The sequence below is a fragment of the Penaeus chinensis genome, chromosome 40 (genome assembly GCF_019202785.1).
Source record: "Penaeus chinensis breed Huanghai No. 1 chromosome 40, ASM1920278v2, whole genome shotgun sequence".
Lineage (NCBI taxonomy): Eukaryota > Metazoa > Arthropoda > Malacostraca > Decapoda > Penaeidae > Penaeus > Penaeus chinensis.
In genome coordinates this window covers 13973699-13986401 of record NC_061858.1, presented here as the reverse complement: position 1 = coordinate 13986401, position 12703 = coordinate 13973699, and the positions used below count along the sequence as shown (strand labels likewise).

The 12703-nt window shown below is 39.6% G+C and overlaps 1 protein-coding gene across 1 annotated transcript in view; it reads left to right on the top strand.

Annotated features, from left to right (window-relative positions):
* Positions 1 to 258: 258 nt before the first annotated feature.
* LOC125047302 (beta-1,3-galactosyltransferase 5-like) overlaps positions 259 to 12703 on the top strand; it is an 18415-nt gene continuing 5970 nt past the window's right edge. The window contains exons 1-3 of the mRNA XM_047645549.1: positions 259 to 383; positions 534 to 619; positions 1211 to 1582. Of these exons, the coding sequence (XP_047501505.1) occupies positions 377 to 383; positions 534 to 619; positions 1211 to 1582 (465 nt within the window). The 5' untranslated portion in view covers positions 259 to 376. The remainder of the gene's footprint in view (positions 384 to 533; positions 620 to 1210; positions 1583 to 12703) is intronic.

Here is a 12703-nt window from a genome sequence, read left to right as displayed (position 1 = left end):
TCTTTATATTCATATATACATATATATACATATATATGTATGTGTATATATATATATATATATATGTGTGTGTGTGTGTGTGTGTGTGTGTGTGTGTGTGTGTGTGTGTGTGTGTGTGTAGTGAGTGTGTGTGTATAGAAATGAAATATGCGTGTATTAACAGTACTTAAGAAAATTAAATGAAACACCAACTAGTGGTTGTCAAACAAAAATATGATCTAATCCGAGCTCTAATCATAGCTTAATGATTCACTCCGCAGATATGATTTTACCAAAAATAAGTGGTGTAATAAAACGCAAGAAGAGGCAAGCGTGAAAGAAATACAATTGCGTCAAGACAAACAACCAATAGATAACAAGAAGAAAAGGTGTCAGAATGAGAGGTAAGAGGCACCTCTCCCCCAGGAAACACATGAAAAATGAACAAATACACATATATGACAATAACTATACACACAGACTGTGTCGTATGACCATTTGAAAATTTTGATATCCTATCTTATTGAACGTTTTTCTTATTTTTCGATTTTCAGGCTTTGCTAGATACAAATTGCAGCGAGCAGGGTTTTTGTCCATCGCCTTCGTGTTAGGGATGTTCTACCAAAGTTTCTTTCCCAAGGTAACGAGAAACCAACCGAGGATGGGAAATCAGGGTAGTAAAAGCTACAATCAAATCACCTTTAATTTCTTGTAAACAATAGATGGTTTTCTGTGGAAGCTTTGATGTCGTCATGATGGATAATTAACATAGTAGTACGTGTAGTCATCATACTTCAACAGTATGCTAGTTTCTACCCAACATTATGAATATATTATCAGAATAAAAAATAAACTGTAATATAAATTTTAAAGATCAGGGTTTCTGCTGGTATTTACAAGTAAATGAAGTAACAAGAATACCGAATGCACTTGACAAACCTAAGTTTCTAAAAAGTATAGTATGGAATCTTCATCTAATTTTGGATTTTTTTTTTTTTTTATTATTATTATTTTTTTTTTTATTCTGTAATCTCAGAATCTTAGCCTGACTTGACTTGATTCAGTCTGCACTTCAGACTCGAATAGGGAAACACTAAAGAGAAATGTCCTATATATATTTATATGTATTAGATATAATTCTCAAGTATTACGCAGGCGACAGGCCAAAAGTGTTGTCTTTCTCACCCGCTAGCTAAGGATTAACAAGTTGATTAGTATATTCTTCCAACAGGTAGTAAAGAAAATCGCTAGTCAAAAACAAATTCTAGAGTGGGAGGCGATAACTAGACAAGTACAAGTTACTAAGCAAGAAAAGAGGAACGTCATTACATCTCCTCCTCGAACCAAAATTCCGGAGAAGTTTCTAATAGACGAGATAGATTTCTGTATAAAGCAGCATCCAAATCTGGACGTAATAGCATACGTCCACTCCTCCATCAGCAAGGATGGCTTGAGAAATGCCACCCGCACTACATGGGCTAACGCCACAGCACAAGGTTTGGCCCTCAAGCTTGCAGCCGTGTTTGTAGTGGGACGACCCGAGACCGAAGAAGAGGCCAGGATTGTACGGGAGGAGAGTCAGCTGTACCACGACATCATCCAGGTAAGGGAATTAATCATCCAACATACTATAGAGTTGATACAGGCAACTTTGTTATGTCAAAATGGGATCAAGCTCTGATCAATCTACAAATATCAATGCTTACGTTCAAGACCATTAAAAAGGCTTACTGTCTTTTTATATTGTAAGTTGGCTTATTCAGAAAGTGTTCAGAGTTTACATAATCCAGAGCAAAAATGGTATTTCCATATGGATCAACATATTGGACCTTGGTAGATCAGAGTTTCCAAAAAGGAGTATGTGTACCAAAGGGTATGTGAAGGGATCTCTCTCTCTCTCTCTCTCTCTCTCTCTCTCTCTCTCTCTCTCTCTCTCTCTCTCTCTCTCTCTCTCTGTCTCTGTCTCTCTCTCTCTCTCTCTCTCTCTCACACACACACACACACACACACACACACACACACACACACACACACACACACACACACACACACACACACACACACACACACATATATGTGTGTGTGTGTGTGTGTGTGTGTACATATATACATATATATATATATATATATATATATATATATATATATATATATATGAAAGGAAAACAGCCACAGTAAGAAATGAAATTGAACCCTTACCCATCAGTCCCGGATTCTTTTCGCAAAAACCTTAGGCGTATTACTGCTAAATGTCCCGACCCTAAATTTTTCGATCGTTTTAGAACGGTAATCCCACTATTCCGTTTTTTTTTTTTATGGCCTTCCTATAACTTACAAAGAGGGCGTCCCTCTAAGGCCTATTATTTCGTCTTGTAACTCAGTTACCCGTCCTTTAGACTCTTGGCTAGCGAGCGTTTTATCTCCTTTTATGGGATCATTTTCTGATAGTCATATCAAACATTCAATGGATTTCATGGATAAGGTTAGAAACTTGCCGACGCACGGTAAGAAATTAGTGAGTTTTGAAGTAGATTTCATCTTCACTAACGTCCCGCTTGACGATGTCCTAGATTTCCTTGAAAGAAAACTTACTTCATCTCATGAGAAGATCCCTATTCCAGTCAATTGCTTTATCGAGCTCATCCGTTTGTGTGAGTTACAGTCCATTGTCACTGTGGAGTAACTCTGGGCAATATCAAGATTACAGACCTTGACTTTGCAGATGATGTTGCTATTCTATCTGAATCTGTGGAAACCCTAGTGGTGGCTCTTGATCCATTTAGCAATGAAGCGAAGCCCTTGGGGCTAGAGGTCTGGACAAAGACCAAGATCCAGGATTTTAGGGGCCAACTAGAAACCCTGCTCAGTCGGTACGCACTTGTGGTGAAAACATCGAGGTCACAGAGACTTTATATACCTCGGCAGTGCAGTTCATGGCAGTCAGTAGATGGATTGGCCTGGCTGCAGGGGTGTTGAAATCTCTTGACAAGTGTATTTGGAGAAGCCGGCACCTGTGCAGAAGGACCAAGCTACGTATCTTCAAGGCCCTGATACTGCCAGTTTTACTATATGGTAGTGAAACTTGGACGCTATCTTGTGCTCTGGAATCTCGTCTTGATGCCGTGGGGTACAGTTGTTAGGACCATGTGTCCAACCAACGATTGCACCGTCAGACTAGTACAGGACCTGTTACTTGCACAATCCGCGATCGCCAACTCAGGCTATATGCCCACCTGGTTCGATTCCTGCAGGATGACCCTGCCCACCAGGTTGTCTCTGTTCGAGACAACCCTTGGTGGAAGAGGCCAGTGGGACGACCGAGGAAGTCGTGGCTTGAGCAGATCGATCAAACCTGTCGTGAGGAGCTAGAGATGGGCTAGGCCCGTACCTGGCGGCTCGCCATGAGGGACCCTCGTAGGATTAAGCGAAGGGTGGATGTAGCTATGCGTCCCCGCCGGTGTTAGTTCCCCAATGATGATGATGATGATGATATACATATATATATTATACATATATATATGTATATGTATATATATATATATATTTATATTATGTATATGTATATATATGTGTATAAACATATATATTATACATATATTTATTTATATAGATAGATCGATAGCTATGTGTATTCATATGTATATATATATGCATATATTTGTGTATGTATATATGTATATATATTTATATATTTATGTATGTATATATGTATATATCCACATATATATATATTTATATATATGTATATGTATATATATCATATGTGTGCATGTGTGTATTTTTGTATACATATGTATATGTATTATATATATATATATATATGTATATGTATATATGTATGTGTGTGTGTGTGTGTGTAAACACACACACACAGACTCATAGCCACACACACACATATGTGCATATACTTTTATATATTTATATATATAAATATAATTCTATATTTATATGTACATATATAATTATATATTTCTGATATACTTCGTAATAGCTTTGCCACTCAGGCGTCGTATGGTAAGTATGAAGAGGTAGACTAACACAGTCGTGAAGAATTTCTTTATTAAAGGTTTCGAAGGAAAAAAAAAAGACTTTCATCATCAGTACTGCCAAAAAGAACCATTAAAAAGTCAGTTAGACAATAATAGATACAGATGTTTGATTCTGAACTTTAAATTGTACACATAATTACAAATATATAAAAATGCACACGAACTATATATAGATGTGATGAAAACATAACAAAGAACATACAACATAAACATATAAATATAATAAAATAGCTGTCTATATGGTAAACTAACCAAAGTGGATGTTGGTTGAGAGGAAAGACCTAGTTGTTGCGTTGGTTGTTTAGTTCGGGTTTCATGTAAGGATTCTGAGATGATAAGGTCTGGGCGGGAGGAAAAAGAAGATAGAATTCTAAAATCTGTGTTAAGGAGTGTTCTTTTACTGCTGAGGAAGATGGTTTGCTCAGCGGAAGGCCAGTCCTGGATTTCCCTTTGTGTTCTAGGAAGCGGTGTCGTAACCATCGTGAGGTAGAGCCCACTAACCGAGCTTGACAGCAAGGTCAGGTAAATAAGTATACTAAGTTAGAAGACATGTCAGAGTTACATCTCAAAGGTTGTTTTTGGTATTTGGCTATATTGTTAGTGTTGGTGAGGAGAAAAGTGAATTTAGTTTGAGGGGAATTATTTAGTAACATTTGCTTCCTGATTTCAAAACTTAAACTACCCATATACGTAGTTTGATATATCTATGTTGTTGTTTTTTTTTTTTTTTTTTTTTTTAGCAGAGGGGGTAGAGAGCTGGTTTGGTATATATATATATATATATATATATATATATATATATATATGTATATATGTATATATGTATATATATACATATACATATATGTACCTATATATGTATATGTATATATATATATATATGTGTGTGTGTGTGTGTGTGTGTGTGTTTATATGTATATTATGTATAATATATATGTAACAAACCACACACACACACACACACACACACACATACATACACACACACACACACATATATATATATATATATATATAAATATATATAAATATATATATATATATATATATATATATATATATATATATGCACACACACACACACACACACACACACACACACACACACACACACACACACACACACACACACACACACATACATATGTGTATGTGTGTACATTGCATATATATATATATATATATATATATATATATATATATATATATATATATGATATATACAGACATACACATACACACATCCATATATATATACACACAAACATACACACTCACACACACACACACACACACACACACACACACACACACACACACACACACACACACACACACACACACACACACATACATATGTGTATGTGTGTACATTGCATATATATATATATATATATATATATATATATGATATATACAGACATACACATACACACATCCATATATATATACACACAAACATACACACTCACACACACACACACACACACACACACACACACACACACACACACACACACACACACACACACACACATGGAGATGTTCATTTAGCCAGCGAGAGAATAAAAACTCATTTCACAAGAATTGTGGGAGATTTTAATGCCAAAGTAGGTAAAAAGACAGAAGGAGAAACCGTAGTGGGAATTCACGGAATAGGTACTAGGAATTAGAGGGGACAAATGCTAGTCGATTTTGCGGTGGCTCGATCACTCAATATCATGAATACATTCTTCGAAATAAGGCTAGAGAGCGGAAGTGGACATAGAAGTTGCCCTCAGACATCAAAAACGAAATTGACTTCAAATAGGCGCGATATATTAATAAATGTGAAGTTATTAATAATGTAAAAGTTGGTAAGGACCATAGAATGATCTGATGCGAAATCAAATTACACCTCAGAAGGGAAAGGAACAAACTCATACGAAAACCACAGCTAATTTTAGCTAACTTAAAAACCAGAGCGAGAATTTAACCTTAACTTAATAAAGGAAGCTGCACTTGAAGTAGGCGGTAAGAACGTCAAAGTTCCAGCAAACGTACGGTAGAAACTAAACAGCTTATACAAAAACGTAGGGTTATAAAAGTATCGTCAAACAGGCACATGATAGAATTAGCTGAACTAACAAAGACAAAGTAAAAAGAAAGGAGATGATGCACGGAAATTCAATACTCAAATAATAATTGAAACAGTGATCTCAGGTACCAGCATGAAAACAGATAAAAGGAGACTTGGAATAGGGAGAATCAAATGTATGCAATAAAGAATCCAGACAGAGGAGTGACATAAAATAAGAAGGAAATCATGAGAGTAGTGGAAGACTTTTACAGGGATTTATAAAGGAACAGCCACGGGTAGAAGCGAACGCGGTAACAAGAGACGTACCTAGCATCATATCATAAAAAGAGCGCTTAAAGGCATGAAGAGAGGGAAAACACCAGGTGAAGACAGAATCATAATAGCATCATAATAGATGCAGATGAAATTGCAACAGTGAAACTAACCATTTTTTTTTTTTTTTTTTTTTTTAACAAATGCCTTCTCATCGGAAAAAATCCAAAAGCCTGGGAAAAAGCAATAGTTATTTTGGTACATAAAAGAAGGATAGAAACTACTTACAGACTGTTCACACAAGTCATCACAACTCGCACCTCGGACAGTCTGGATTCTAACCAGCCTATACACTTATCCAAATAAAATAAAATAAAAAAATAAACGAATATAGGAAACCCCTGTGTATGGCATTCATCGATTACGAAAAGGCATTTGACCCTGTACATATACCAGCAATACTAAACGCTATTCGAAGACAGGGAGTAGAGAAGATGTATTCTAAAATATTGGCAGAGATAAACGAAGATGGGACAGCAACCATCAAGCTTCACACGGAAACCGACAAAATACCAATTAAAAAAGGTGTTAGACAGGGCGATACCATCTCACCAAAACTGTTTACAGCTTGCCTTAAGGAAATATTCAACCTAAACAATCTAAGATTTGCAGATATTGTTCTCTTCAGTGACTCTGTAAATTAAATAAAGCAACTAATAAACAATCTGAATAGAGAAAATCTGAAAGTTTGACTTGCAACAGTAGAGTTCAATTCGAACAGAGGCATGTACAAGGTGAAGCACTAGAGGGGGTGGAAAAGTATATATACCTAGGACAACACCTCTAGACAAACACATCTAGCAACGAAAAATTAAGCAACGCATCAGTCTAGGCTGGAGCGCATTCGGCAGACATAATAGCATGCTAAGAGGCTCCTTGTCATTATGTCTAAAAAGAAAAGTCTTTAACCCCATGCGTCCTCCCAGTTATGACCTACGGATCAGAAACATGGACTATAACCAGATTACTGGAGAGGAATCTAATAAGTGCCCAGAGAGGGATTAAGAGATCAGATAAAGGCAACGTGGATCAGGGAACAGACAAAAGTGGAAGATACTTGTGAGCATAAAAAAAAAAAAAAAAAAAAAAAATGGCAATGAGCAGGTCATACAGGTCGACAAAGAAAGTAACAGATTGGGCTATAGATAACATAAAGAGACCACGAGCCAGACTAGTGACAAGAAGATTGATAGAGGCCTACATTCTGCTTCAGGCTGATGATGATGATATATAATATAAATATATATATATATATATATATATATATATATATATATACATACAAACACACACACACACACACACACACACACACTCCCTCTCTCTCTCTCTCTCTCTCTCTCTCTCTCTCTCTCTCTATATATATATATATATATATATATATATATATATATACATACAAACACACACACACACCCCACTCTCTCTCTCTCTCTCTCTCTCTCTCTCTCTCTCTATATATATATATATATATATATATATATTTATATATATGTATATATATATATATATACAAACACTCACACACACACACACCTATATATATATATATATATATATATATATATATATATATATATATATATATATATATTTATTTATGTATTATACAGTTTATATATATATATATCATATATACATATATATACTTTTGTATACATATAGTTTTATATGTGTATATGCATAATTTATATATTTTATTGTGTATATATATATTTATATATATTTATATATATACATACATATATATGTTTATACATACACATATGTATTTATATATTTATATATATTTATATATATATACATACATATATATATGTTTATACATACACATATGTATTTATATATTGTATTCGATATATATATATGTGCATATGTATATTTAGGTTTGGGAGCACCGCTGTCTCCATGATGTCTGTGAGAGAAGGTGGCCATAGTGAATGAGACCCTCCAAGAGACCCCCGTGTCCCTGGGGTCGAGGACGAGGTGGTGGAGCTGGACCCTATGTGGCTTGGCCTGTCTGCCATGTCTCTCTCCTTTCTGTCTGACGAACGTGTCCATTTATGAAGCGGCTCCCTTCGAGGGTGGATGCTTACTTCCTTCATAAAAGTGCAAAAGCAGAAAACTGGACGGGCACCTGTGTCTGCTCAAGGAGGAAAGGCAGCTGCTGGGAACAGAGGTGTTTTAAGATACTCAGAGGCCTTTAAACATTGGTTATGACTGGTTGGGCAGTGATAGTGACTCTTTATTAATGAAGAGTACTACACAGTGAAGGAAACACACGAGACGAGTCTTGGGTAAGCGCTGGGTGTGGTATCGCGGGACCGCAAACCAGCCGGTGAGACGGTGACGACCTGAGCCCGGCAAGTGCTTGTCACGAAATTAGGGGTCAAACAAGGTCAGATAAACTCATTAGCTAAGTCCTCGCTGAGTCAATGGTTCTCTACTGGACTTCGAGCCACGTGACAAACAGCCACATGGTCTATGTCTAATGGGTTACACAAATTGTGCTTACATACACGGTATATTTACTTCAATGCGATATCTGGCTGTGATCGAGCTGGCTACGAGATGTCTGTCAGTCCTCATGGCTCAGGAGCTGATGCTGGCAGCAAGAATAGCCTCCTTTTCCGTGACTTTGCTAGGTCCCAGAAATTGAGGAATTCTGGCTCCTGGTATCAGCGCTCTGACCCGCATCGTTGGACTTGGGTACAGCGGTACGGGTAGTGTGGCCAAGGAGATCGACCACATCCTCGTTAGCACTCGGTGGAGGATCCTCCAGAACTACAGGGTGTATCGAAGCGCCGAGTTCTGTGGAACTGATCATAGATTAGTTGTGGCTACCCTCCGGGTCCACTATTGAACCCCCTGTCGCCCAAATGAACACCCTAGGGTGTTTCATTTGGACAGATTGAGGGAGGACGAGTGTGCCCGGGGGTTTGCCGAGGCTATCTCTGGTCGTCTCACAGCACTCAAAGGCCTGACAGACCCTGTTCTTATGTGGGATACCTTCAAGCGTTTGGTGACCACCCAAGAGCAAGACAGAATTTCATCTCGCAGGAGACACTGGAAGCCACAGATGCTTGTCGTGCGGCTCGATTGTCAGGAGATCGCAACTTGCACCGTTCTCTGGTGCACAGGACTAGGTCACTGTTGAGAAGGGATAAGGAACAGTTTATCAGTAATCTTGCAGAGGAGGTCGAAAGCCATTTCTTAGTAAATAACCTTCGTCCTGCCTACCAAGCCCTGAGAAAGCTGAACTCCAAACCCTCCTCTCAGACGACTGCAGTCCGCTCAGCAAGTGGCCAGATAATCTCAGATCCTGATGGGGTGCGTGTGCATTGGGCTGAGTATTTTGAGCAGTTGTATAAGGTTGATCCACCAACAGTTAACATGGATGCGGGTAATGTTGAGATTCCTCTGCCAGACCCACCCATCAGTGAGGATCCACCCTCCCTGACTGAAGTCAGGGGGGCGATCTCCAAACTGAAGAGTGGTAAAGCAGCAGGTGTTTGTGGCATCCCAGCTGAACTGCTAAAGGCTGGTGGAGAACCTATGACAAGGGGCTTGCATGCAGTCCTGTCTGCCATCTGGCAGACTGGTACCTTTCCCCCTGACCTGTTAAGGGGTGTGGTCATCCCTCTCTGGAAAGGGAAAGGGGATCGCTGGGACTGCAGCAATCACCGAGGCATTACACTACTCAGTGTACTAGGCAAGGTATTCGTGCACATCCTACTGAGACCACCTGTTGAGGTACCAAAGGCCGGAGCAATCTGGATTCACTTCTGGTAAGTCCACAATAGACCGCATCCTGGCGCTTCGAGTCATTGTAGAGCGCTGTCGTGAGTTCAGACGTGGGTTGCTCGCAGCCTACATCGACCTCAAGAAGGAGTTTGACACGGTGCATTGCGAATCACTCTGGGAGATCCTGAGGTTAAGAGGAATTCCGACAAGGATTATTGGACTAATAGCAAACCTGTATACAGGCACTAAAATTACTGTAAAGAGTGGTGGGGGTCTGTCGAGCTTCTTCCCTGTTAGTTCAGGTGTGAGGCAAGGCTGTGTTCTTGCACCAACACTTTTCAACACTTTCATGGATTGGATACTAGGTAGAGCTACAGTCAAAAGTCACTGTGGAGCAACTCTGGGCAAAATCAAGGTTACAGACCTTGACTTTGCTGATGATGTTGCCGTTCTCTCTGAATCATTGGAAACCCTAGTGGCGGCTCTTGATGCATTTACCAAGAGATCCTGTGCAGTCGGCACGTGCTTGCAGTGAAGACATCGAAGTCACAGAGAGCTTTATATACCTCTGCAGTGCAGTTCACGACTTTGGGCTGTCAGACCAGGAAGTCAGTAGATGGATTGGCCTGGCAGCAGGGGTCATGAAATCTCGCGACAAGAGTATTTGGAGATGCCGGTACTTATGCAGAAGGACCAAGTTACGTGTTTTCAAGGCCCTGATACTGCCAGTTTTACTCTGTGGTAGTGAAACTTGGACACTATATTGTGCTCTGGAATCGTCTTGATGCCTTTTGTAATAGATCACTGCACCTTATCATAAGGTACAGTTGGCGGGACTATGTGTCCAACCAACGGCTGCACCGTGAGACCGGTACAGGACTTGTTACTTGCACAATCCGTGATTGCCAACTCAGGCTATATGGCCACTTGGCTCGACTCCCGCAGGATGATCCTGCCCATCAGGTTGTCTCTGTCCGAAACAACCCTGTGGGACGACCGAGAAAGTCGTGGCTTGGGCAGATCGATCAAACCTGTCGTGAGGAACTAGAGATGGGCCGGGCCCCTGCCTGGCGGCTCGCCATGAGGGACCCTCGTAGGTGGAAACGAAAGGTGGATGCGGCTAATCGCCCCTGCCGGCGTTAGCCCCAAAATGATGATGATGATGATGACACGGTATATTGCTCGGCCACTACTAACGCCTCGCCCTCGAGGCACCTTAGATTTGCCTCAAGGGTGACCCAACTTAGCTGGTCCTGACTTGGTTATTTCGTTCTCGCGTGCACTGTCCCTGATGTATCTTCATGGCTGTTCGTCCTTGTCATCCTCTTCATCGTGGTCCTTGGTAAATCCGTCTGTCCTCGACGTCTACACGTCCTCGAAGGTCTCGCTCAGGTCCTCCTTGACTTTTGTCCAGAGTTCCTTGTATTCCTCGTCCAGGCCTAACGCCCAACAAACGTACACAAATCGTGTACATGGTGCAGGTATGAAATATCCCATCCAGTCTTGCTATGTATTGTTTACTTCGCTTGGCCACGGGCAAGGCTTATCCTCGAGTCGTCTGCAACATTTGAAAACTGCAATAGGCATACAGGTTCTGCTCGGCGTCTATAGATAATTTCTGGTGATCCGTTAGTCGCTAGGGTCGTCGCGTGCCAGAGTAGCAGGTGTGGCGGATGTGCAACACTGAAGTCCAACATTAATTAGCGAGGAGGGACATATCGTCTTCAGAGGCTGAAATATATGATTACCAGGCAAGTAAAAGGTCTAATGAGGAGGTAAATAATACCCTTGTCAATCACCTTACTAAGATGCCAAAAAAAGTAAAAGCATAAGAACAATCTGTCACAGTGAGGAGGTGTTAATTACTTTGGATTTGTCAGGATCAGCGAGTTTAGTAGAGTACCATTATTTTGTAGAGAGAAATCTAATAATTAAAATTAATTCTTGGATAAAAATTCCATATCTTCGGGCTAAATATGCAAGTATACATACTTATAGGCAGCTAGGCCTGAACTTAATTCTAACCGTGTGCGTCTTGGGCGCGCCAATCGTGAGAGCGTAAGTGTGCTTAATTTTCGGTGCGGCGGGCTCAGGATTCCTTCGTTTGCAGGCTTGAACCATGATAATAACTGTGTAAGCCAATACAAAATATGTTGCCTGCAATGCAGTGAATTCCGTGTAGTGTGGGCAGGTAAGTGGGTTCGGGTTTAGGGCAGGTAATTGACATGTATCTTAAAGCTATCTATGAATAAGCGAACGGTTAGCACGGAAAGTAAAAGAAAATAAAAGTATTGTGAAAGACAGAACGATACACTAGTAGGGTACAGTATGCAGTTGAAAACAATAAGATTACAACGAAAACCGCAGCAGTAAATATGAATAACAAAACAGGGGGATACAAAACATCAATACATAGTTACTTAGTCTGGGAGAAAATATAATGAACTGCGAGGGAAGACATCAATAATAAACATTAGGTAAAACACTAATAGCAGGACAATATCATAGCAATTAAAAAATAGGTAATGGCAGGGGAATG